At 34.8% G+C, this 26,854-nt stretch overlaps 5 protein-coding genes across 7 annotated transcripts; 3 read left to right on the forward strand and 2 right to left on the reverse strand.

Annotated features, from left to right (window-relative positions):
- Positions 1 to 8,207: 8,207 nt before the first annotated feature.
- On the forward strand, positions 8,208 to 11,249 carry LOC133873707 (cell division cycle 20.2, cofactor of APC complex-like). Its single transcript, XM_062311451.1, has 6 exons — positions 8,208 to 8,327; positions 8,419 to 8,659; positions 8,936 to 9,208; positions 9,803 to 10,072; positions 10,169 to 10,750; positions 10,859 to 11,249. The coding sequence occupies exons 2-6, from the start codon at positions 8,567 to 8,569 to the stop codon at positions 10,988 to 10,990; spliced, it is 1,350 nt and encodes a 449-aa protein (XP_062167435.1). The 5' UTR covers positions 8,208 to 8,327; positions 8,419 to 8,566; the 3' UTR covers positions 10,991 to 11,249.
- Positions 11,250 to 11,519: 270 nt separating this feature from the next.
- LOC133872622 (tRNA-uridine aminocarboxypropyltransferase A) lies at positions 11,520 to 12,416 on the reverse strand. The gene has a single exon (XM_062310197.1). It carries the CDS (start codon positions 12,376 to 12,378, stop codon positions 11,632 to 11,634), a length of 747 nt encoding a protein of 248 aa, XP_062166181.1. The 5' UTR covers positions 12,379 to 12,416; the 3' UTR covers positions 11,520 to 11,631.
- A 177-nt stretch (positions 12,417 to 12,593) lies between these two features.
- LOC133872623 (protein N-terminal glutamine amidohydrolase) lies at positions 12,594 to 15,738 on the forward strand. 3 transcript variants are annotated; one of them, XM_062310200.1, is made up of 6 exons: positions 12,594 to 12,914; positions 13,106 to 13,187; positions 14,067 to 14,144; positions 14,260 to 14,390; positions 14,662 to 14,786; positions 15,443 to 15,738. In XM_062310200.1, the coding sequence occupies exons 2-6, from the start codon at positions 13,131 to 13,133 to the stop codon at positions 15,598 to 15,600; spliced, it is 549 nt and encodes a 182-aa protein (XP_062166184.1). In that variant the 5' UTR covers positions 12,594 to 12,914; positions 13,106 to 13,130; the 3' UTR covers positions 15,601 to 15,738. The 3 variants fall into 3 exon arrangements, with proteins under 3 accessions (XP_062166184.1, XP_062166182.1, XP_062166183.1); XM_062310198.1 differs by having other exon boundaries at positions 12,595 to 12,914; positions 13,078 to 13,183; XM_062310199.1 differs by having other exon boundaries at positions 12,596 to 12,914; positions 13,078 to 13,187.
- Positions 15,739 to 17,941: 2,203 nt separating this feature from the next.
- LOC133873181 (uncharacterized) lies at positions 17,942 to 18,520 on the forward strand. Its single transcript, XM_062310911.1, has one exon. The coding sequence runs from the start codon at positions 17,942 to 17,944 to the stop codon at positions 18,518 to 18,520; it is 579 nt and encodes a 192-aa protein (XP_062166895.1).
- A 278-nt stretch (positions 18,521 to 18,798) lies between these two features.
- LOC133872621 (cytoplasmic tRNA 2-thiolation protein 2) lies at positions 18,799 to 24,817 on the reverse strand. Its single transcript, XM_062310196.1, has 7 exons — positions 24,387 to 24,817; positions 23,388 to 23,736; positions 23,217 to 23,303; positions 21,873 to 21,994; positions 21,544 to 21,622; positions 20,647 to 21,044; positions 18,799 to 19,112 (listed from the first exon to the last, which is right to left on the reverse strand). The coding sequence occupies exons 1-7, from the start codon at positions 24,686 to 24,688 to the stop codon at positions 19,064 to 19,066; spliced, it is 1,386 nt and encodes a 461-aa protein (XP_062166180.1). The 5' UTR covers positions 24,689 to 24,817; the 3' UTR covers positions 18,799 to 19,063.
- Positions 24,818 to 26,854: the final 2,037 nt, after the last annotated feature.

Below are 26,854 nucleotides of genomic sequence, written 5' to 3' on the forward strand. Positions count from 1 at the left end.
TAAAGTTGGACAAGAATTATGTTAAGAGTTGTACAACAATCATTTATCTATCATGTGAGCCAATGTGAAGTGTGTGTAAAGATTAGATTTATTTCATACCACTTTATCTACTCCATTGAGGCCCTTAAGTTATAAAGAGTAATATTATAGATTACACTTTTATTTAATCATTGTCATATCTTATTTATATGGTATTATCAATTAATTATTAATTTTTTTTTTTGTTAAAAAAAAAAAAAGCATGGCAAATTCAATGGCCTATTAATACTGTCATATCAGTTAAAAAAATTTAAAAAGTATAATTTTTAGACTTATATAGCATAATTTACTAGGATGCAAATAGGGAAGTTTTTGGCTCTCTCTAATGGATAATCTTTTTCCTCTTGATTTTTAGTCCAGCACGAGTTTATCAAAAGCGTACTAAAAAGTAGTTGTAGGAGTCATATCTTTGTTGACACTTTATAGGACGAATTGACCTATCTAGTTTGGGCTGGTCCCAACCCCACTGACCCAACCTTGCCTTATTTAATTTACGAGATAATTGTAATATTGGTCCTCGTAGTATGTTGTAATTATTTTTTATTTTTTATGGTTTAAAAAATTCATGGAAGGTCCTTATAGTAAACAATAATTACAAATCGATCACTGACGTCAAATTCCGTTAAAATTTTTAACAGGTTTTGTTAAATGCCACGTCAGACCAATAAAAATAAGTTTATTTATTTATTTTTTAATAATATATTTTTTTATTAAGATGGACACGTGTCGCATTCTTATTGGTCTGACGTGGCATTTAACAGAATCTGTCAAAGAATTTAACTAAATTTGACGCCATTGATCGATTTGTAATTATTGCTTACCACAAAGACCTCCCATGAACTTTTTAAACTATAGGGAGTGAAAAATAATTATGGCATACCACAGGGACCAGTGGTGCAATTATCTCTTAATTCATTGAGTTCTGAACCACGCTACATTTTAATCTTATAATTATTTGTGATTGCAATTTCGTAAGCAAAAAGTACGATTTTAAACCAACTTCGTAAAAAATAAACAGTTTGAAAATTGTGTTTTTAAAAAATTACGATTTGAAAACGCAAAAAACTACTTTTTCAAATCGTGGGCAAAGGTTTTTTTTTTTTTGAAAACGCAAAATTCTAAAGGTTAAACTCATATTTTACCGAACGCTTGATTGCGTTTTTAAAAACTACTTTTTCAAATCGTATGTTTTAAAATCGTTATTTTTAAATCACACTTTTTAAAATCGCAAGCTTAAACAGACCTTTAAGCTCTTAGTATATTCAGTTAATGTGGCATGATCAAGCAACACTTGGTTTTTTTTTTTAATTAATATTGATTTAAATGTGCATCGAGCATGTTACGGTATGTTGAAAAAATACAAAATAATACTTTTAACAAAAAAAAAAAAAAATAATAATAATAATAATAATAATAATAATAATAATTAACACTATTAAATTAACAAGGTAAAATAGCAATAAAATAAAATAAAAGTGTAGTTTCTCGGGTTTGGAAAATCAATGAAGGAAGATCAGTTCGTACAGAGACACGAAATTCTCAAATTCTATTTATCTCTTCCCCAGTTGCATTATATGTCCGAATTCTCTCAAATTGCAAGTAATTTGAGAGAATCCTAATCTGTTATTTTCTTTCTTTCTTTTTTTTTTCTTTTTTTTTTTTTGTGTAGAACGGCTTGAAAAAATTTACTTATAAAAAATGTTGCTTGTTACCAATGAGAATTGAGTATATTTTCAATAGGTTATTGTGCTTTATGTTGTAAAAAAACTTTGAGATAAAAGTTATATTTTGATTTTATAAATAAGAAGCGTCTCTTCAAAAGTTAAAGAAGAAATTAGCCTTTTGAGAGGAAAATTCTTTTTGACTACCTCGATAACAAGTGACCTTTTTAATATATAGTATTTTTCAACCCGTTCAATGTAAGGAACGACCTAAATTCACATCATTTTAGAATATGCAATTTCTTTAAAATTGTAGAGAATTTTGATCCCAATTAGTGAGGAATAAAGTTTATTTTTAAAGTCAGTTAAAGGAATTTTATTTAACTGACATTTGTCTTTAGAGTACGAAATTTAAAAAGGAAAAACCGTAACGAAGATTTAAGACCAATTAACAAACAAATTAAACTTAGGTAGTTAGAGGTTGACTACACTTTATTTCTTACTAATAATTGCATTTTGTGTACAAATCTTGAAGAAATAGATAATCATATTGTTGTTATTTATTGTCTTCTAATTTTATGATTTTCAGTAATTACAAGCTCGTACACCAAACTCGAAGCAGTAGAAACATATGGGTAAAAAATAAATGAAAAATTAATCTATTACTTAGCATCATAATGGCAGTTGTAAAATAGTAGAAAAATTCATAACTTAGAGATATAAAATATATACAACTAAATTCGACGGTTGACTGAAAAAAAAAAAAGAAAAAAAAGAAAAAAAAGCAGGCTTAAGATGCCATTCTTGAACACTAATTCATGTTTAAAAACTAGTAATAAAAGGCTTTAATGGGTCCAGCCTCTCTTGCAACCTCGTTCTCTGAGAACATGTATGCCAACATCGTAGGGCTCAAAGAGAGAGTGAGAAGAGCATTGGTGGGGCACTAGGCCGATTAAAAAATAACCAAGCAACCATGTTCACTTAAATATTCCAAAACCTTTGGTTATTGAGAAATGTTAAACATTCAAATATATATATATATTTTTTTTAAATTTAGTTTTAACATGATGTGTCACAATCTCATGAGATTTATTATTTTGAAAAATATACCACAATCTCATCAGAATTGTGACACATCAGGTTGGAACCAAATTCTAGAAAAATGTGTTGAGAAATCAAGCATTTCTCTTGGTTATTTAATGCTGATTTGGTAAGAAAGAAAAGACCCAAAAATGAAATTGTTATTCCGTTATTTGGTTGTGTTATTATTATTAGAAATATTTCTTCTGATAAAATAGTTATTCCCTTAAAATAGGAATAATTGTTCCTCTAAAACAAGACAAGGAGTAGTTATTCTCTTAAGAATTAAAAAGTTCTATAAGTCATTTCTTTTAGCACCGAAAAAAAAAAAAAAAAAAAAAAAACGTCCCCATTGGTGGTCAACTACCCCCATCACCCTCGATGCCATTGAAAGTGATTGCGACCACCCTCGGGCTCCTTAGAGTGGTGCTCCTAGAGGTTCCGTTGGAGGACGAAGATTTTTTTTTTGTGCCAAAAAAAAGAATGTTTTATAGGGAAATGATTTTTATAGTTAAGGTATTTTATAAAATTTGGTTGAATTTTGATTCAATTCCTAATAGAAAATTATGATATTCATGTATTATCACCAAATAAATATAGCCATTCAATTATAACTTCTTATATTTCTAGTAATATCCATACCTGTTTCTAAGTATTCATCATTTTAGTGTATCAAAAACATTTATTAGATAAGTACGTGAACATAGAAAGTAAAAGGGAAAAGTATACATATCCCCCTCAAATTATTATTCAATTGTCAATATTCTCATAAATTACCAATTGTGTCAATGTCTCTTCTCAAACTACAAAAACATATCAATGTCCTCCCTAAGACCAACGAAAAGAAAAAAATGACCATAAATTTTTTTCAATACGACAAAAATGTCTTTGTAAATTCAGAAAAAAAAAAGAAGCTAAAACTAAAATATAAAAACTAAAAATTAAAAAGAAAAAAGAAAAAAAACTGAAAAATAATAAAACAATTTAAAAAAAAACGAAAAAAGAAGAAGAAAAACCAGATTTTATTTTGTTTGTATAACTTTTTGTTATTTTATTTTTTTAATAATTTTATCAAGGTATATTTGTCATTGGGAAAATATTGTCATTTTTTAGTAGTTTAAGGAGGACATTAACACAATTAATAGTTTGAGGGGGACATGTATTGACAAATTATGTATACTTTTTTCAAAGTAAAATATATTGGTGCCCATGAATTGTGGGAATTATAAATATAAAGCAACGACAAATGGATAAATTTTTTTCTTTAAATTGAATAAGAAGAAATTATTATTTTTTTAAATGATTGGTAGAATTTAATCCAACTCAAGTTTGAAGAAATTTTATTTTTTAATCTAATTAATTTTCAACCGTCCGATTGACCGACTGGAGATATGAATGAATGAGGTCATACTATTGTATGTTAGGTAAGATGTTTGCATCTAAGCCTATAATATTTCAGTTTGCGGACTCCCCAGCTTTTGGTGAAGGGTGATGTTAACATGCATTAGTTGGGAACCACAGACAAACAATCCAACAAGAGGAAATGATTTGGAATTTTGGCATAATTTTAACCAGATTTTCACATCTCTTTATTGTTTGGGATACCTTCACTAAAAGGTATCAAATTTTTATCATTTTAGAGAGAAGGTACCTAAACTTCAAAACGTCCCAATTTAAGGTATCAATTTTTTGAAAAGTTTCAATTAGAGGTCCTCCGTTAGAATTTTCCGTTAAATTTTATCAAATTTTCCAAAATACTCGTGTGTTTGTTTTTTTGTTTTTTTTTTAAATATATATATATATATATATATATATAAATTTTTTCAAAGATTCAGTTAAATTCTAACCATGGGTATTTTTGTAAATTTCGTTAAATTTTAACCAATACTTAAATTCTAGCAATTTTCTTTTTCTTTTTCTTTTTTTCCTAAAAAAAAAATTGATATTTTGAGAATTTTGATAAAATTTAAAGGAAAATCCTAACGGAAGATTCATAATTGAGACTTTTCAAAAAATGAATACCTTAAATTTAGATGTTTTGAAGTTTAAGTATCATCTCAAAAAAGGTAGAAATTTGTTACTCTTAAGTGAAATTTTTACTTATTATTTCAATTTTCTTAGCATTTACATTCCGCTGGCGGCTAAAGGTTTGCTAAGTCATAGTGTAAATTTGGTTGCAAAAATAATTGCATTCCATTAGCTATTTTAACCCAAAAATTTGTGTGCAACTTAATGGAAGAAAAAAGAGTAAATATTTAGCTAAAAAAAAAAAATTAAGCCAAATGTAAATACTCATATGTGAAAAATTAGATTGACTTGGATAATTTTAAAATGTCCCGTATTTTATTATTATTTTTTTTTTTAGTGCACGAATGGTAGAAATTTACACCCCCAAACCACATTATTGTAGGTTGAAGACCAAATTTCAATTCCCAAGAAAAATGAGCCTTAATGGTTCGTTTGGGTGTTAAATTTTTTAAAATCAAAATTCAATTTTAATTTACTATACGAATTTCGAGGTTTGATTTTGTGAGATAAAATTTAAAAAAAATTTAAAAAATTGAATAAAATATGATTTGTTTTAAAAAAAAGTAGAGAAGAATCAATATTCAAGTTGGTTCCTAAACGAACTAGTGATTCCAAATGACAAATTATCCCATGAATTGTTAAGAATTCAATAAGGCCAAATTGATTTCTTCAAATGTGTCAACCGGACAAATTCGTAGTATAAACTCGTGTCTCATTTAAATTGAAGTGTCTATCAAATATGATAATTTGTCGGTGAATAATAAAACATATGGTTTTGGTGGAAAACAAATTATAATTATTTAATTAATGTTTTGTCCAACTAGGAATACCGTCACAGTGTATGGATATGGACAGTGCATGAGCTACAGTGCCAGCATGCCACTGGCAGTATTAATGGAAGCGCCTGTGGATGGGGTTGGCAGGGCCAGGGCCAGGCCCATCCAAAAGTATTGGAATCTTATTTATCGACTTGGGCACCCGCAAGCTAAAAACACCCACGATATTTACCAAAAAAAACAAAACACAAAAATCAGTTTTTGGCCTCAATTGATTTCTAGAATAGTCAAATTTTTTTTTTTGGTTTAGTAGGGTCTATATTTTATAATAATTATTCAAACAGAAATAATTATTCATTTACGAAGATGAATACCTCTTACTCTAAAAAAAAAGGAATAAACTACATTTTCTAGAGAAAATAATTCATTATTTTCTATTTCATCTTTTTTTTTTTTTTTTTTTTTTTTTTGTGTGGAATATATTACATTTTCTAGAAAAAACAACTCATTGTATTTTAGGAAAAGTACACATATCCCCTCAAAGTACCGCTCAATTGTCAATGTCCCTCTAAACTATCAATTGTGTTAATATCCTCCCTCAAACTATCAAAACATGTCAATGTCCCCCCTAATATCAACAAAAAGATAAAAATGACCATAAAAGTTTTTCAATAAGAGTCATAAGACAAAAAAATGTCCTTATAAAATTTTTTAAAAATAAAACTAAAAAATAAAAAACAAAAAAAAACTTTTTAGGTATAATTTTTTGTTATTTTAGATTTTTTTAAATAATTTTTTAGTTTTTTTTTTTAAAAATTTTAATAATTTTATGAAATGTATGTTTGTCATTAGGGGGACATTGACATTTTTCTATAATTTAAGGGGGAATTGACACAATTGATAATTTAGGTGGGCATTGACAATGGTATGGTAGTTTGAGGGGGTTATGTATACTTTTCCCTTATATTTTTTTATTTCCTCTCATTTTTTTATTATTATTTTTTTTTTAAAAAAAAAAAACATACGTTACATCTATGGAGTGGTCGGCTAGTCACGAAAGGAGCCGGGGGTGGTCGCACCATCCTCGGAAAGTCTCGTGGTGGACCCCTGAGGCGTTCCAGGGGTGGCCGGCCACCCACCAGTTTTCAATATATATTTTTTTTAATAATTTGATGTTTTTTTTTAAAAAAAATAAAATAAATAATGTAGGGAGTTTTTAGTAATTTTGATTCGATTCCAATTAAAATATATGTGTTGTTACCAAACTAACGAGTAGGAATAACTATTACATTCCACTCTCTTTTATTATCAGTAATAATTATTATATTTCCTATTGAAATATTCATTTCACAAACCAAAACGAAGCCTTAGGGTTTGCCGCTGCATAATCAGAACATCCAACTCCGGTTTAGTAAATATTTAATTAAAATTTAGTTTTTTTTTTTTTTAAAAAAAAAATACACTAGCTATCTACTTTTTTAAAGTATATACATTCCTCCTCTCATTTACTAAGGAATTATAAGATTTGTGATTCTTTTATGAACCAAAGTTTTTCAATAAATCAGCTTAAATTGATATGTCTTTAAAATGTATGGGATTCTTATACGTATATTTCACATGCATTTGAGATACGTGTCTGTTAATAAACTCGGTTGGAGGAATTAGAAGAAAACTTCATCATTTTATCGATTTTTTTTTTTTTTTTTTTTTTGAGTCACAGATTGATTGAGTTATATTCTATAGGCTTCTACGAATAAGAAAATGACAGAGAAGCACACTTTTTTTGGTAGGCAACTTTGGTCTCGTGGACAGCTTTAAGAGCACCAAATGAACCGATCATGTGGCTTGTGGTATTATATCTCTACAAATCTTGCTTGGTCCCCTATAAAATTGTTATTGGCCCACGCCCTCTCTCATGTGGGAAGTTATCAAATCTATAAACAGGGGAAAATATGCTTACAACTCATTGTCACTAAAATAACAAATTATGGGTCCTCAAAACATAAATGTGGCCACGTGGGCACTATTTTAAGGCCCTCACTAATGTCCCCCAATAGAAATTGTTAGCACCCAATATCTTTTATAATTATTTACAACTTGCTCATATGTGTCAACATTTGATAAAGTCACGTCAATCATTAAAAAAAAATTAACACCATTTAATCACTAAATAACCACGTTAACAAATGGTAAAAAAAGTTATAGGTCTAATATTTTTCATTTCAAGCAATAATAGGGGTGGAGCTATCCAAAATGTTTTTTCAAAATTTTGTAGGATTCAAGCAGAATTCATATACAGGTCTTACAAATTTAATAATTAATTTTTAAAAATAGAAGATAAGAGAAAAATAAGAGAATATGAAATTGAGTAATGAAATACTCTTCTTTAACAAAAAGCTATAACGACATTTTGGTGAAAATTTGGAAACGATATTACAACTGAAGGACATTTTCGTCAACACGGTATTTCAACGGCTCTCTCAGGCCGTTGCGAACTTGCGAGAGTTGCGACTTTCCCGAATCTCCGTCTACGAAGTTCTTCTTCTTCTTCAATTTTTTTTTTTTTTTTCTGAGCATTTACGTAAACCCTCTTGCATTGTTATTAGATCCAATGAAGAACTCTCTCTCTCTCTCTCTCTCCAAACTATTCATTGCTAGAGTCGCTCTTCATTTTTGGTTTTAGCGGCCTGCTCCAATTAACTGTTCAAACACTATGCGCTTGATTTAGATGATCTACAAGCCAGTAATTCATTCGTTTATTTACTTTGCCCTTGAAATTTGTTTCTTGTTATTAGTCTCATTTCTCAACCCTAATCTCTCTCTTTTTCTCTCAGACGACGCACTTCTCCAAAGCGCTCAAAGATCGACGACAACATTCACACCTTTCAATTCTCTCTCTCTCTCTCTCTCTCTCTCTTTACATTTTGTTTCAAAATTATTTTATCTGAAATAGGTGCTATATTTATCTGAAATAGGTGCAACATGAACCGAAGGCGAGAGTTCGCCTTCCAGAACAAGCAGTCTCGGTGCGCACTTCAAGAACAGTATATGCAGAGAAAGAATGCTCGAGAAAACGTAATTTCGTAATTCTTGGCTTTATTTTGCGTATATCTTTGCTATTGCTTCAAATTAGCACTATCTTATTATTATTATTTTTTAATCAGTTTGGTTCCTTAATTAGGGTTTCTTAAGTAGGGATTAAAAAACAATTCTATTGAAATTAGGGATTTGTGATTAAATTGACTGCCAAATGTCATTACGTGTTTTGCACTTGAAACCACATTTGAAAAATTGTGTGAATAATGACTGTTATTGCAAGTGTCTCATACAATTTTCTTCACCTATAAGCAGTTGGATAGATTCATTCCAAACCGATCAGCGATGGACTTCGATTTCGCACATTACATGCTGACAGAAGGGAGGAAAGCCAAGGAGAAGCCGCCTGCAAGCTCACCAGCAGTGGAGGCCTACCGGAAGCGGTTGGCTGAGGTCTTTAACATGAATAGGACTCGAATTTTCGCGTTCAAGAACAAGCCGCCTGCCCCCGTGGAGTTGATCCCACGTGAATTATCCTCTTCTCTCTACAGTGATAAGCCAATGAAGCCCTGGCGACATATTTGTCAGGTGGGTATATGATTTTAGTCTTTCGTCATGGATTCTTGTCTCATAGAAATTATGGACTTGAGTAAATTTAGTACCTAGTTAGGCAGATTATTGTTAATTATGGATTATTAGGGTGGAGCTCTGAATTGAACTGCTGAAATTTTAGCTGAGGAATGAAAAAACATGGAGTCTTTTGGCACTATATTGGAAAGCTTGGGCCATATTCCAAATGCTGTTTGATCACGTACACCTTTGGTTTGCTACTACAATATCCACATTGTGGTCTTAATTGTAGTACCGGCGCGCTAAATTAGTCTATTAAACTGACCCATTTTTCTCCTAAAGATTGCACATTTTTGGCTTTTATAATGCTGCCATTTAAATTTTATTATGTGTGCGAACATCATAAAGAGTTGGGGATTATCTGCATATAGGATATGGCGCCTTTTTAGAATGAGCGTGATTTATGCTCTCAGTTTTTGATTAATTAAATTCATGGAATCATGTTACCTTTCTGGTTTAATCTTATTGCTTTGTTGATTTAATAATTACCTATAGTTCTCCTTCTGTCTTTTGAAAGCTGTGGTCTAATTAATTTGGTTTGATTGTATGCAGGCTTCTGAGAGGACATTAGGTGCTCCTGACCTTGTGGATGATTATTACCTGAATTTACTGGATTGGGGGAGCTGCAACTTTCTCGCAATTGCGCTTGGAAATACAGTTCATCTGTGGGATGCTTCAAATGGTTCAGCTTCTGAACTTGTCAGCATTGATGAGGAAGATGGCCCCGTTACAAGTGTTAGCTGGGCTCCTGATGGCCAGCACATTGCCGTTGGATTGAACAATTCTGAGGTGCAGTTGTGGGATTCAACAACTAATCGACAGGTTCTTCAATTTTTCATTGTTCTTTCATATTCTTTACTAATTTTCTGATATTAAATTTTGTTAATGCTTATAATTGTTGTATTGTTGCTTTTGCAGCTAAGAACCTTGAGAGGTGGTCACAGAATGCGAGTGGGGACGCTGGCATGGAACGATCATATCCTTACAACTGGAGGAATGGACGGTCTGATCATCAACAATGACATAAGAGTCAGAGCACACATTGTTGAAACCTACAGAGGCCACAACCAAGAGGTTTGTGGGCTAAAATGGTCGGCCTCAGGCCAGCAATTGGCGAGTGGAGGTAATGATAATCTCCTCCACATCTGGGACAGATCAATGGCATCTTCACGTTTAGTGACACGGTGGCTTCAGAGGCTTGAGGACCATACATCTGCCGTGAAAGCCCTTGCTTGGTATCCTTTTCAGAGCAATTTGCTAGCTTCTGGTGGAGGAGGAGGTGATAGGTGCATAAAGTTCTGGAACACCCTCACTGGTGCTTGCTTGAACTCGGTTGACACTGGCTCTCAGGTTTGTGCTCTGCTGTGGAGCAAGAATGAGAGAGAGCTGCTTAGCTCTCATGGTTTTACTCAGAATGAGCTCGTTCTTTGGAAATACCCATCAATGGTGAAGATGGCAGAGCTGAAAGGCCATACCTCTAGGGTTCTATTTTTGGCTCAGGTATTGTATCTACTTGAATGAGTTTTTAATCTTCTTACTAAATTTCTCCTGACCACAATTTTTGTCCTTATTCATAGCCTAATATTTTTCATCCTATACTTGCTTCAGAGTCCGGATGGTTGCACCGTAGCATCCGCAGCAGGGGACGAAACACTGAGAATCTGGAATGTTTTTGGAGTCCCGGAAGTTGCTCCCAAACCAAACCCTGAGCCTTTTGCTCATGTGAATCGCATCCGATAATCAGGATAAAGCTGCAGATTTCAAAGCTTCAGTGTGATGAGTACAACAGTTAGTTGTGTCATAATCACTTGGTACTCTAAAGTTGTTGTACTAGATGTTTTTGTTATTAGGATCTGAAGGCAAGTGACAAGCCCAATTATTTGTCCTGTAAAGTCCACTTGATGTGTAGAGTTTTCACATACAAACTTGCTTATTGAGAGTTCATGTACAGGGAATTTGGGAAATCTTTAATTGATAACAATTTTTCACATACAAACGTGCTTCTTGAGAATTCATCAACAGGAAATGAGTTGAATCGTATTTCTAATTCTTTAGAAATAAATTAACCTTGTGAATAGTTTTGGTGTATTGTTATTTATAGTCAGCAGCGACCTCAATCAGAACCATAAATCGCAGAGTTAGACACGGAACAATAGGAATAAATGAGTTAAGTTTCTGTCAACAGTCAATTTGATAATTTAAGTATAAATAATATAAAAAATTCAACTTATTACCAATATTGACAAGACAAAACCTATCAATATCAATATTGATTAGACAAGACCTATCATAATTTATTAAAAATAGAAGACCAATGCATTAGAGATTCAATGAAATACAATACAACGTAGTCAGGTCCGAATTCTCTCACTCTTCTAGTTCTAACTCTTCTCCATCAACTCCTTTTTCTCCTTGCCCTTCTTCAACAACTTGGGCCGGGGCTTCATGGGCTTCAAGTACCGAGCCTGCAATCTCACCATCTCCCTCAAAACCTCGATTAGTTGGCTCTCAATCTCCGGCCCATTGGGCTCCAGCACCCTCAGGGCCCTGGCGACCGCCTCCATGGTACTCACGCACCCGCCGCACGGCTCCTTCCTCAGAATCAACTCCGAGTCGTATATGCTCCCACCACTCACGCTCTCGTCGTAGTCCAAGCAAACCCTAGTCGCGAACCTCGACAGGAACCCCTCGCTCGCGCTCACCATCTCCTTGGCGTGCTTCCAGGTCCCGTCGAAGACGATCAGGACTGGAGGGGTGTGTTGGGGATCTAGGGAGGAGAGGAGGTGGGATAGGGTGACGGCGGGTGAGGAAGGGGTGGGGGGGAAGAGGTAGATGGCAGGAAGGGATTGGTCGAGGAGAGCGGACAGGCCATGGCGGAGGCGGCGGGTGACGATGGTGGTGGAGTTGAGGAGGCATTTGGTGAGGACTGGGACTGTGGAGAGCTTGTGGTGGGCCTCGTGGGGGTGGTGGACGATCACAATCTGGGTCCTGGTTGGAATGGGCCGGGTCGGGAGGCTCTGGCAGAGACAGACTGGGCTGGGCCGCGAGCAGTTCGCGCAGATGGGCCGCCGTGCTGGCTCTGGTTCCGCGGTCGCGGAGAGGTGGTCGGTGGGGTTTTCTGGGTCCATTATCCATGAATGGGGTACGCTGGGGTTAGCCGGTTAGTGTGGTTTTCTTTTAGTACGAGTTACTAGAACTCCTTCAAAACGACGTCGTTTTTTACGGATAGCACATAAAACACACTTGGAATGGTACGCGGCGTCGAAACGTTTCCTGAACGGTGTAAATTGATGTCGTTTGGGGCTTTATTGGATCTAAACGTCACATCAGAAAATGGTGTACTTCAAGTATGTGAGTGAGAGAGCATTTATCGGTCGGGGAATACAAACAGACGGCATTTTGAGAACCCAAAACGGTGTCGTATCCTGTTTGGGGATTTCTTTTTCCGTAACAAAAACATCGTGGCGGCCATCGATGAATGATTGAAGAGCTGAGTTTGATCAAATAAACAAGACTTTGATTGCGTCGAAGAGGAGGAGGAAGGCTGCAACGTTCAAGTGTTTGTTTAGGGACCGAAAGTGGGGGCTAGAACAGCGATGACGACCTTAACGCCCGAAATAAGCAGTTTGGACATTTCTGAGTTCCATCACACTCCTTTTTACTGGTAATTACTAGGCTCCAAAGCGTTTGTGAAATTTCTTGAACGTTTTCTGTGATTAGAGTAGTAATCAGAGTTCTTCACTAAACTAAGCTTACACGCTTTTTTATGATTTTTTCTTTTTTTTTTTTATTTTTTTTTATTTTTTATTTTTTTGGGGTTTTTCAAGTGAGGAGAATGTATTCTTTCTTTGCAAGAAATTATGCACCAGTGGAATAGCAGATGCGAGGGGATCTGATCTTTTTGTTGCTTTCATTTCCAACGAGAAGAAACAGGCATGTATGGTGTTTTGAATGTGCTCTTTGTCTCTCCTTTGAATATTATACTTAATTACTTAATGTGACTTGACAGAAAGCCTTAATGGTAGGTTCCTGGGGTTAATATTGGTTAAAATATTAATTAATTAATTAAATTTACTCCTTTCCTATAACCTCAAGAGACAATTGCCGATTTAACATAGTATCAAAGATTAAGCAAATGTTTTGAGCTTGAACCTTCTCTTTGTAACGAGGGGAGTTTGAGCCCACACGTGACCAAGAGTGTAAGAATATTACTTGAATGATTATATTCATGATTTCTTAAGAACTTAACTTTTGGGATAATTAGTGATTTAACAATGTTTTATTGAGTTCAACTCGTTATTCTTCTTGCTAGTTTCTTGGTGTAATCAACTATTCCTTGTCCAAGAAATATTGTGAAGGACATCCATGGTTTGATGTTAGATTTAGGCCAAGTACTAGTCTGGAGCTACTAGTGAGGAACCGCTTATTAATTGTTATTCTCCTCCACCAGTTGCACACATCACTCTTGGAATACTCGTGAGCTCAATCTGCAGTTTTGGGAATGTTTCATGGATCGCTAATGTCTTCAAACTTGTTGATTGATTTATGGACTTCGTTGGACAAGCATTGATGGTCGTTTCATATTTTGCAGTTGGATTTTACTTTTTCTTATTACTGAGCTTCTTTCTTGCAACTAAAATGCTAGTTTGGCAGGATCCAGATTACTCTTTGTAGCCTTCTTTTAGGACAATGAGAGTGTGTTTTATCATTGCCTGTGTAGATTTTACTTAAGTAAAGAATTTTGTTGTGTGTAAGTTTTCCTGAGAATGGAACCTTTTGTTGATTTTTATCATAGCTTTTTAAGAAAATTTTGTAGACTCCATTGTGGCATCAAAAGGCCAGCAAAAGGGCAGGCGGGGTTATTCTCTGGGACTATCATGTGATTTGCATTCAGGTGAGAGCTAAATCCCCTTTACTGTAATATCGGTTGGTACGGTCTGTATACAAGTAACATTGGAACTTTTATCAACGGTACTACTATTTGATATGTTTCCACAAATAATTTACAGAAAAGAAGAAAAGGTGACACTCCTTGGTTAGTGTGGGATTTAGATTCAAGTCTTCCATTTCCTTCTCCTTTAACGTCCTATGTGTCAGAAACTATCCGGCCATCGTTTGAGCTCTTTTCTGAGTATCAGAGGTGATTTGTAGTTTGCTGCATTACTTATTGTTAATATTTTCTAAAAAAGTTATGGTTCATGCTTTTGCACTTTCTTGACAAGTATGTCAATGCTTCATTGTTAAAAAGATTAGCTGATATTGGTTTTGAATCTCTATATTACCCAAAATTTCTGTACTACATTCCTGGAGCAATGAAACTATATTCTTATGTTGGCCAATGAAGTGTAATATTAAAACCTAGTGTGAAATTATTCGATTTCATTGTAAGAAACTGTTGCTTTTGCTATCAGGTTTTTCCGGATTGTGCATGCTCCAATGTTTCTTCGATGCTTTGCATCTGATAGAAGGCACATGAAAGATTCTGTTGGGAACTGGACTGCTGAACCTCCTGCATATGAACCCATAATTGCTGAAGGTAAATGCTAAGAAGAACTCTTAGAATAGAGAAAGCAGCGTTTCTTTACACCTTTAAGCTAAACTGAAAGGATAGAGAATTTTTTAAGTAAACTAGATATACATAATTATATGCTTTTATATATACTTGCCTATTCCAAAAATATAAAGGGAGATGTCAAAACTTGAAACCTGATGTGTGTGTGTGTGTGTGTGTGAGAGAGAGAGAGAGAGAGAGAGAGAGAGAGAAAGAGAGAGAGTTTCTGTGAGTGTCAGTACTTAGGGTTGACATCAGAGAGAAATTCTGTAGTAGAAGTTTTTGAACAGACTGCTGCCTAATTCAGCGGTGGGACCTGAAGATGAATGAGCTGTGGCATGGAGGATCTCTATCCTTTAATCTATTTGATGATATGGAGAAATGATGTTGTTAATCGTGATAAAAAAGATATAAACTATTTTCCTTGATACCACTTTGCGAATATTATTTCCTCTCTCTCTCTCTCTCTCTCTCTCTCTCTCTCTCTCTCTCTCTATATATATATATATATATATATATATCTTAGTAATTATATCTGTATATTGTTGTTGGTGGTATGTCATACTTAATTTATATAGCTTTTGAGGTAAAATTGAATGACGAGGCTTTCTTTTTCTCTTTCCCTGTATCTGGTGGTGCAGATGGAGCTGTGCACAACTTGAATGAGTACAATGAGATCTGTGCTGCAGATGTCATGACAAATGCAGGAAGCGACTTGATCAATGCGGTCTTCACCCAGAAACTTGGTGTGGTGGCAAACGAAGGTCAGCTGGAGGATTTCTTTTCTCAAATCCCTTGATGTATGGGTGAATCTCTTACCACCTATAACTCACATGTAATGCTTTTTTCTTTGTCAAAGTATATATAAATCACATGTAATGCTAGTTTCCTTTGTTTTAGAAGGAAAGAAAGAATATATGGGATCAATTTGCCAGCATACCCTTGTTAAAAACCAATGCGAAAGCAATATCAGAGAATGGGGTATCTCTCCACTTATGCCCATCTCATTCTCCTACTCATTGCCCCTCTATTCTCTTATACTAAATAGGATAAAATTTCAATTCCCTCTCCCTCATGTTTTCCTTCTTCTCCATCCTTTCTAAAATCTCTTCTACCAAACACAGACGATTGATTATGTTTTTGGTGTAACAGTTGATTAATAAAAGGCAAAGCTTTGGTTACAAAGGGGGATGGCAAGACTTTTTTTTTTTTTTTTTTGGTAATTGATAAGGGGAAAGGGTTACAAAGAGGGATGGAAAGACAGTATTAGCTATGTTCCCAGTTGGATTAAGATTAGCAGCCAATCTAAACCAAGCTTGGAATCCTTATCATTGGGAAGCATCACTGAAACCTATTCAAATGGCCACAAGACAAGTTCCGAACATTCATCTATGTGGTCTAACGTTGGATTTCATTCTTAGGTCGAGAAGCTTTGGTAGATTCAAATTGCACAAGCCTGTGATTAAGAAAAGATATTGCGATGATCATGCTTTATTAGCGACAACCATTGGTCTCATCAGAAATTTTCTTCATTTCCTCAAATATTGTAGATATTATTACTTAGTTTTAAAACCAATTGTATAGTCTCACTTGCATCATTCTTAATGCATGTTGATGCAAATTTCCATACAGCCAGACCGGCAATGGGGCTCCTTCAAAATAAGGTACAAAAAGTCATCAGAACTGTTGTTCTCAAGGAAGCCTCTGATACTTAAGTCAATAAAAATAATTCTACGAGAGAAAACTTTTTAGTGAGAGTAAAAGAGAGAGGGAGGAGAACGTTTGTCGGGAGAATAAAGAGTATACTTGAATTTGGGGATGTGTGCCCCTTTTAATGGGAGGCTATCTAGTCCTTTCTAAATCAATGCATATATTACATAAGGATCTCTTTTTATGAAATGAATAATTTAAAAATTGTTAAAATTCGAGGGATAAAAAAATAGGATAAAGTTTTCTTTAAAATTTGTCCAACTCAATAATGAAATAAAAATTTATTAAAAAAATATAACTGTTATTTACAATTGTTGTGGGGTGGCTAAAACTCAATAATGAAAGAAAGCTTCTATTAAAAATATATCACAACAATTATTTACAATTGTTATGGGGTGGTTAAAACCTTTTCGGTGTATAAATGAACCCTCAAATGATTCTTTTATTACCTAATTTACAATATGACATTTAAAAACTTCATAAATTCTATTTCTAGGTTGGTTCATAAAATTGACTAGATGTAGGTGACCGATCACACCAAAAAAAAAAATCTTTGACTAGTGTCCACTCATAACATGTGCTCATCTGGATAAAGGATTGGTCCTAGATTATTATTAACAGTTAATAGTATATATATATATATATATTATTTCTTTATTTTTGTGTATTTTAACAGTATTGAATTATTTACCACCTTATGGGGGTGAAGTGATCGTACATGTAGGTCACAATGAGCTAACTTATTATCCTTCTCCGAATGCTTACTATGCACATCTAATATTCCCACCATAAATCTAGTGTTCCTCCCACTTGAGTATTTAAAGACTATTGGATTAACCAATGACATTCTATTAATCTAGTGTTTCTTCCACATTACCATTTATAATCATTAAAGTTAATTCGTGACCTTGTGTGATAAGCATCATTGATTCATTTACCAATGGCTAGGACACAGCGTGAAAAGAGCACTTTCAGCATGAGGAAGTGGGATATCTTTAGGATCTACTCCAGCATTTAGAAAGATATTTTAGAGGCTCATAAAGGTCCATTTACAGGCCAGGGCCATAAAGGCCTATATGAGATCCTAACAACATCATGGCATGCTCAATTATCTATTAACCTAGCTATGTTAGGTTCGGGACAATGTTTTTATTCAAATTAGGTTTCAGTCTATTAAACAGATGTACGTAAAAATGCATGTGAGAATTATAAGTTTTAAAAACACGCGATGGCGTGTCGCTACAACTATGAATTCCAAAATGGTAGCGTGGTCAAAACTTAAATCAATGTATGTTATATAGTGCGCACATCCAATATACTCTCCACTGACAGAAGACTATGCAAAGAAGTTTATATAAATGGTGTCCTTGAATCCATCCGATAGCTGAAAATATTTGTCAATCTGCATTTGGAACCTTGATTGCAGTAATATGACAAGGAAGTTCTTTTTCTTAGTTTTAATTGCTGTTGGATCAATCTCTTTTCTATGTCTAGAAGCTGATGCCAAGAAAGTAGTTTCAAAAGTGGGGAGGAAAGAAAAAATTGGCAATCAGCATGTAGTGGTGGCACAAAGCAGCAGAAGGCTAGAAAATGAAGATGAAGAGAAAGTAGGAAAGTTTGGACATGGACCAGGTGTTAGTTGTGAAGAGAATGAAGAAACTGGTGATGATGAAGATGGAGAGAATGACAAAGATGGTGATGGTGAATGCAGCGAAGATGAAGAGTGCGGCAAAGAAGATCATGATGGAGATGATGAAGATGGAAAGTGTGAAGAAGATGAGTGTGACAAAGATGCTGATGATGGAGACAATGAAGATGGAGACAATGAAGACGGAGACAGCGAAGAAGACGGTGACGAAAATGGGGGAGGAGATGAAGACGACGAGGACGAAAATGGGGGAGGAGATGAAGACAACGAGGACGAAAATGGGGGAGGAGATGAAGATCTTGGAGTTGCTAATCTTAAAAGACCTCCATCTTCAAGGGAGGTTCATGGCCCTCCCAAATAAGTTTCTATGAAGAAAGACATCCACTTACAGGAAATGGTACTGTGGTATGTATATGTATCTAGAACTAATAAATTAGCAGTATGGACTGCTCAGACTCACCATGTTACTCCAAATATTCATCGGACTTCCCCACTGAGCTTTTATGAAGAAGAAATGTATCAATGCTATGCTTAAGCCAAAAAGAATAATCTTTCATTGAGTCAAACTTTTTATTTAAATTATATCCACTTCACAAAAATATGTCTCTTTCAATCACAAAGGATTATATAGGTTGGAAACTAGTAAGCATTGCAACCAACCAATAATATCTTTCCAATTCCAAACTTCATATACATAAGATTTAAATCCTAAGTTTGGATTCATCTTGGACTATAAAAAAGCTAATTGATGTCAGCACTTACTTTCAGATCATTGTTTGTTTGTTGCTGCAGTTGAAGCCATCTTTTCGAAGAGTCTAACCGAGCAATATGCCTTAGCACCTCAACACCATACAATGAATTATATGTTTCAAAAATTGAGGACCCAAAGAATGAGCAAGTCAATTCAACTTTCATCTTCACTGTCTGAAATCAAGCAATCTTGTATCTGCTCCCTGAAAAGAACAATTATCACAAAAAAAGGGTTAAGACTTTAAAGAGGTACTGTGAAGCCTGATATATTCCATATAGATAAAATTTAAGGGAACATACTGTAGAAATCATTGTGGTTTGACCTTTTATCAAATTACTCAATATAGTTTAAAACACATCAAATCACTCCTTAAGGTATGCACAATTATCAAATGACTTCCTCTATTATATCTTCTAACGGTTTGTAATAACACAGGCTAATGGCCAAATCATGTTCAATAACATTTTGACACGTGTACATGTCATTTTACAATACCAATTCTTTTCACCAAATCAGGAAAAACAAAACAAATAAAAAATGAGAGAGAGAGAGAGAGAGAGAGAGAGAGATAGAGAGAGAGAGAGAGAGAGAGAGAGAGAGAGAGAGAGGTGCTTGGGGGTGGTTTGGCCACCCCCAACCACTTTCTTTCTTTCTTTTCTTTTCTTTTTTTTTTTTTTTTTTTTTTCCTGATGTGGTGTTTTCAAAATTGCGTGGCGAACTTATTTGGTGCTGACTCAATGACATGTACACGTGTCAAAATGTTACTGAATATGATGTGATCATTAGCCTATGTGTCATTATTCAATGTTTAAACCTTATAGAGTGATTTGATAAGAGGTCAAACCATTACGAGCTCTACAATTTTTTTTTTTTTTTTTTGTTGCAAAATTTAAAGTCATGTTGTACCCATAATTTGGGCGCTGATGCCACTAATTTTATGCTCCTTGAATTGGTACAGGGCCCCTTGTTAAAGTTACCACAACGATGCAATGAGTAGGATACAACCTAAGTAACAAGGAGTTGTAGGGCAGACAAAATTTAGCAAATGTCTTGCATATGATCGCTGCATACAAACTGCAGACAAGTAATGCCCATTCTATAGCAGACCAATAACTAGATTGCCTCCATTAAAAAATTTCCATCTTCATAAATCATTGGGCTTGTTTGGTAAGGGAGTGTGAGTTGGGAGTAGTAGTAAGAAGTGATAGATGTGATATAAAGTAAAAAAAATTTGTATGGAAAAGTGAAAAAATTTTGTATTGTAGTGAATTTTTTTTATTTAAATAATAATAAAAAATTATTGATGTGATATAAAGTTAGAATGTTTTGAAGTCGATTGTTTTTGGGAAAAATAAAGAGGGGGAGGGAGAATTTTCTTTCTTTTACCAAACAAGCCCATTATCTGATGATTATGAATGATCCAATTTTAGAACTTTCTTTCCTCATCTTCTCAAGTGTTGCAGTTAAAAACATCAAAAAGATATAATAAGCTCCAATATTTCTTCTTGATATTTTTTAATTGTTTTAACGTAGTATTAAATCTGCTCCAATTCATCTAACTATCCTACATTATTCTTTCATTTTTCACTTAGCATATCTATATCTATTTGTCTATCTATCCTCTATGGTGCCTAATGCATGGTTTCAATGTGCTTATAAAGGTACCAAGGACTTAGACACAAGTTATCCCCAAAAATCTAAAATAGTTAATGCTGATGGTAAATGAAAATTCTCACCTAAGCAAACTGAGATTTCCATAGCTGCTATGCTTTGCTCTGGCAATCAATGGCTGGGGTAAAAGCGTATAGAAGTGCTCCATTGATGGGGGATTCTTCGGAAGTATCTGAAAGCGACAACTTGAACAGCAGGCAGCACCAAAACTATCAGAACTTGTTTGGCAACTCCCCAGATTGCTCAATCTTAGTAAGTCAGGTTTGTTGAGTGGGCTATTGCAGATAGGACAGAATGACTCTGAGGATATCGCCTCGTTAGGCTTGAGATTAAATCTCTTTTGACGCCTTCGGCTTGCCGAAAGGAGGTTAGAGTCATTGTTCTCAGGAATCCTGTTGAAATGAAATGGAGTAAGCTTTCCAGCTGTTCTCACAATCGTGCACTCTCGAGAAGGATTTTCTTCCTGAAAAAAACAAGTTTTATGAAGACTTGCTAATTAAAAAGAGAAAAAATAAAAATAAAAAAGTAAAAAATGAAAAATAAAAAATAAAATAAAATAAAGGAGCTAGGATGGCTGGCCATATTTATATTTCTAATGGGCTCAAAAGGTGTTTGTTTTCAAAGGTGTAAAAGTTATATACAAGCAAATAGCACTTAACTTAAGCAAGTTATCCATATAACCTCTAAAGCAAAGCTTTGAATACCTACTTTTACAATGACATCCTCTGTTATGTTTAAACAAATAATCTTTTTATTGGTCCTAAGGCAACACCGAATGTTACAGTGGGGTAGCCTCTTTATACCCATAGACCCCTCGCCACCGTGCTGAAGGACACAAGGATAATGCACTTCAACTGGTAACAAGAAGTTAATCTTCCTGTGAGTTTCCGTTAAAGACACACTAACAGATAATTCAGCCTAACAATAAAAGGAATAAGAGATAACCAAGCCCTAGTATCTACCTGCAATAGTGTCACAAACGATGATACCAAGCCATTGATGCCAGCGCAAGAACCTTTAAGCAACTCCACAGTCTTTAGACTGCCCTGTCAAGATGAGATAAAAATCATCAATTAGTAATAGACTAGATTTATCCAAACTCCTGTTTGATGTGTATGTGTGTATTTGCTTGTATTATTCTATTAAATGAAATATATAAGAGCAATAGAACTGAAATACATAGATATGTAGAGCTAATATGAATAGATGATTTCAATTATAATCATATACAGAACGAACTGAAAAGGCAAAAGATTACAAAGAAAAATAGAAAAAGGCATGAATTACAAACCCATCAAGTTGGCAAACCATGTTGAGCTCTTGTGCAAGACAGTCGCGAAGCGGAAGCACTGTTGGGACCTCCCACCTTGAATCAACGTATTGCATATCCGCAGGCAAGGAATATCCTTGGCCCTGTTAGAAGAAAATGTAATTATAAATTTTATAACAGCACAAGATGCCTTCTGACAATGACCTGTATCTTCTAAATGAGCTGAAAATTTAACTAGTGCTTATTAAAGATTCTGTTCTTTTTTCTTTTTCTTTTTCTTTTCCATTTGATATTTGATATTTGGTGAAAAAGCAAAGCAATATATTTTTTTTTTTTAAAAAAATGAAATTAAAATATGATGATGCGGTCTTCCTGAAAAAAGTCAGACAAAAAGAAAAGCCAATTGAAGAGTTTTAAAACAATGCATTACATCATTTCCATGGAAAGAAGGCATTATATTTACATCACTTCTATATAAAATTAATTTCAAAGGTGGTGCTTGCAATGAATCCTCACAAATGTGCCCTCTTAGATGTGTCAATGAATGGAGTTTCTTTCCTAAATGTTAAGTTGAAGTTGAAAATACTGAAAAACATAATTGGCAGGTTATCAATCACCACTGCACTGTAGACAAGATGAAAGTGGAAATATTTGCAATGAGAAAATAGAATCCATGTCTGACAGAAAAATGAAAAAATTGCATTTTTATAGAAAAATGAAAAATGCATCTTACAAAGCGACACTAAACTGCAGTAGTCATATATCAACTGTGAGAGAAGAATGTGTGTTATTCAAGTACCAGTAAATTAACCAGGTCTTTAATTGGTCTCATATGGCATTACAACTTATAATTAGTTCACAGGCTATTTTATCAGTGGAAAATTTAGGAAGGGAAGCCCTAAAGAGATCCTACAGGATGTCGCTTCCTGGAATGACCTATATCACTCCCTTCATTTGAATGCTTTAAGGTGCAATATATATTCAAAATTATACAATCTCATAAATACTCAGAAGAATTCTTTAATTACAGCTATGTGGTTAATAATCCCTGAAGTGATAATTTCTCTGCAGTTTATAGAACATTGCTCGATTAGCCATCCACGTGATACACCCTTCCTGCTTCAAGTAGAAAAGACTAACTGAGGGACGCCAGTGATGAGTGGTTGACAGGGAATAGAGATGATTTAAAATATCATGGTTTACTTAGAATCAGAGACAACCCACGTCAAAACCATAATTACTCTATTGTTTGAGTAGCAATATAGTAACATATGGAAGTGTTCCCATTCACCAAAATAAGAAATATCCTTCTTTTTTTTTTTTCAAGAGAAATGACAAATAAGCAGAAGCGTATATTAAACAAACCTTCACAGTGGCTGAAATAACATGGCAAGCAATCCTTGATGTGCATGATCCTAGTACAAGCCTGTTGTATCCATTCTCAGAGGCAATCTGCACCATAGGAAAAAAATATTGGATGAGTCAACTCTCCTTCCCTTTCTAATATGCTTGTAGTTGAGATATCTAGAAGTGAACCTTTTGCAAGGACAGCATCCGTAGATGCAGCAAAAGATCCTCTTTTCCAGTGGCATCACTAACAACATCCAGTAGACTTTTCAATCTGTCCCTCCCGTCACTGGAATTAGAAGAGCAGATATTTTCAATTGGAACCACATGCAACTCTTTTCTTGGCGGGGCTAGATTGGACACAATCAATCGGATTTCTTGAATTGCTTTGTCAATTTCATGAGAAGGAACTGGAAAAATGGAGCTTTCATCAATAAATGCAACTCCAACACCAAACACTGGTAAAGATCTATCTCTACTTGCATCAAAATTCTTCTGGGACTTATTTTGCATCTCATGCACAAACTGTAGAGCCACCCTGAAACCCAAAATAAAAATCTGCCCGCTTAGAAGATGAATCTACATGCTGTAAGATCATCACAAGTTTTATGACACAGAAACTTCCAATATGAAACCTTTTCGAAGATTTTTTTTTTTTCCATCACAGATAATTGAATGGGCAACAAACAAAAGAGAGCCTAGTCTAGCTATAAACCCAAAGAAACTGATCCACAACTTGATTAAATCAGTTGAAAGTTCATACTATTTGACAGCATCTTGTAAAGTCAAATTATAAATTGTACAGGCTTCTTGTAATTCCTGTTTATCTAGATAGTCTAAGTGAATCCAAACGGGTACGAATTCTCATTGCAAGTCCCTCTATGAGAAGAATTGTCCATGATTACTTGGGGCTTAGGACCAAAGGCCTATTAACGCCCGCGTTCGTACACTCTTGACCAGTAACAAATACATATATAGCTTCCCATAGTTTTCTTTTCAAAACCAAAACCAAACGCTAAAATTCCAAAAAACAAAAAGCAAAAGCAAAGAAAAATTAAACTCAAAATAAGTATATGCATTTTGTCATAACATTTTCTTTCCAAACAAATCACCGGCCATTACTGCTTTTATTCAAAGATACGTTTGTTTTAGTTTACAATTTTGGAGAGAGAGAGAGAGGGGGGGGACCTGGAGGAAGTGCCGCCAGAGAAGGCGACGAGGACGTTATCGGTGGGAGAAATCATGGCGTAGGAGGTGACGGCGAGCCTGAACTTTCCGTAGAGGTTACTCCGGAAGCAGTCGGCGCAGAAGCGCCCATCGTCGCCGCCGGTGGCAGAAATGGGCTCGTTGAACTTGCACTTGACGCACACATTCTGGTTCTGATTATTGTCATCAGCAATTGGATTGGTTGAGCTATCTACTGCTTTTTCTTGTGCTTGTTCTTCGTTTCTGTAGCAATTGGACTGGCAGGTTGATGTGTTGCACGCCATAGCTATTTGCTTCTCGTTCTCAATGTGAAATACTGAAATTGGCACTGGTAGGGTTTTAGGCTTTCGGCTCCTCGCACCGGATTCGCGAGTGTGAGCCTCTTCAAAAGTCTTTCACAAGCACCTTTCGAAAGCGTTTGTTTGACACCACCGCCAAGGTTGTGTGAAAATTAAATTTGACAAACCAAATTTCGATAATACCCTTACTTTACCCGTTGAAAAACCAAAATTACCGTTTGTATTTTAGTTTTTCAATGGTCAAAATAGGAATATTTTTCAAAACTTTATGGTCAAATTTGATTTTTCAAATAAGATAATGGTTAAGACTGACGGATGAGATTAAGTTGCAACGAATTAGTATTTTAAAAGGCCAAATCATAACACTTGTCATTTCGTGATGTTTAATAAAAAATAGTTATTAGCTGAGGGGGTTAAATAATATTTAACCATTTTCTCAAAATTGAGTGAGAGGAATTTTCTCTAATTTCGTCTATAAAATTGTTATATGCTCCGTAAATGTCCAAGGATGATCGAATCACCTCATCAACCACAAATATAGGTTGCTCTAATGCCATTTGGGTAGTTGCTATAAATTGGAAGAAATCAAATGTTGGGAAAACTTTTAAATAATGGAAAAAAAAACATCAATCTTAACACTTCTCTTGAATACTTTGAAAAAGAGGAAACTGTTATATTAATGTCAGATAATTAGAGTGACGTAACAGTAAAAATTAGTTTTTTTTTTTACTAGTATTATCTAAAGGCAGATTTTTTTACCGATACGTCACTCTAATTATATGGCAGATGTATAAAAATCTACTAAATAACATTACTCTTTAAAAAATTGTTTTCAATATTACATTTAAACACTTTTAATTATTATTTTTTTTCCACTTTTAAGACATAGTTATTCAAACAAAATTGACAAAATTGATGATCAGGACATACAGTAGCCAAGTATGATTCCAACTTCACAGGAACATAATTCCATCTAAACGAGTTATTAATTATAGTTAGGGTTGAGCATGGGGCAGGGATGCCCATTTTTTGGCATCGCCCCGCACCCGCGAACCGCACAAAATAGGGAGAACTCGTGATGTGCGGAGTGATGCGGGGCGGGGGGGTGCGGGTTGTGCGGGGATATGCGGGTTTAATTCCTAGATACATGAGAAATCAAACCAAAGCTAGATTTTTCTCATGAACCAAACAAAAAAATCAGATTCAAACAAATCACAAAAGCCAGATTCTAACAAATCACAAAAAATGATGAGAGGTCAAAGGGGAATCATTCAATACCGGTCTTGAAGCGAGCGTCGACGATATTCCCGCCGTTCCCGGTCTCCTCGTCAACCTTGATCTGGAGCTTTATGACGTCCCCACAGGACTGGTGACTCGGCTAGGCCTATCAAGCTCTCCATGGTCATCTCTTCCCAAAGAAGAGATGAGAAGAACTAAAGAAGAATGAAAGAACTAAAGAAGAACGGGGCTCCATGGTTTGGGGCCGGGGATACGGGTTGTGACGGGTTCACAGGTGTTGGTACAGTTTCCGGTATGGTGACGTGTCGCCTTATGATTCGTCGTCTATTCCTCCTTGTGATGAATTGATTCACCTTGTAACCTGCAAAAATAATAAACGACTTGTCGGGGGTGCTGACTACGCCCACTTCGATGCCTAAGTCAGTTAAAATTTTCTGGAGAGTATTTGCAATCTCAAAGCTCAAAAGATGCGTCTCAAAAATACCTGGCGTAGTGGTCTTATTTATAGGCTTGTAGTTACAGACCCACTGGAACTCTTGAAGCCCAATTGGACTAGGAGTTTGAGTCCTAGTTTGCTCGAGTCTCAGCCTATCTTCAGGAAATTTGAATAAGGCAATAGAGTCCAGGTTATAGCACTCTGCCTCTTCAATCCTAGTTCCATATCATTAGCAGTCTTATCCCATTAATTATGGGATAAAGATTAGCCTCTAGGCTTCCGGGATATGGGCCTTATCACTTTGTGTAGCGCTCTAGCTTCGGGGATTTACTCATGCTCAGTGGTGGACCTAGCCTTGAGAATTTAGGGGGGCCAAATTAAAAAAAAAAAAATGTTATAATCCAAAACTAAAAAAATCTGAAAAATCATTTCTTCTAGTCTTCCACACCTTAACCTGATATATCATATATTGTATC

The sequence above is a fragment of the Alnus glutinosa genome, chromosome 7, assembly GCF_958979055.1.
Source record: "Alnus glutinosa chromosome 7, dhAlnGlut1.1, whole genome shotgun sequence".
Lineage (NCBI taxonomy): Eukaryota > Viridiplantae > Streptophyta > Magnoliopsida > Fagales > Betulaceae > Alnus > Alnus glutinosa.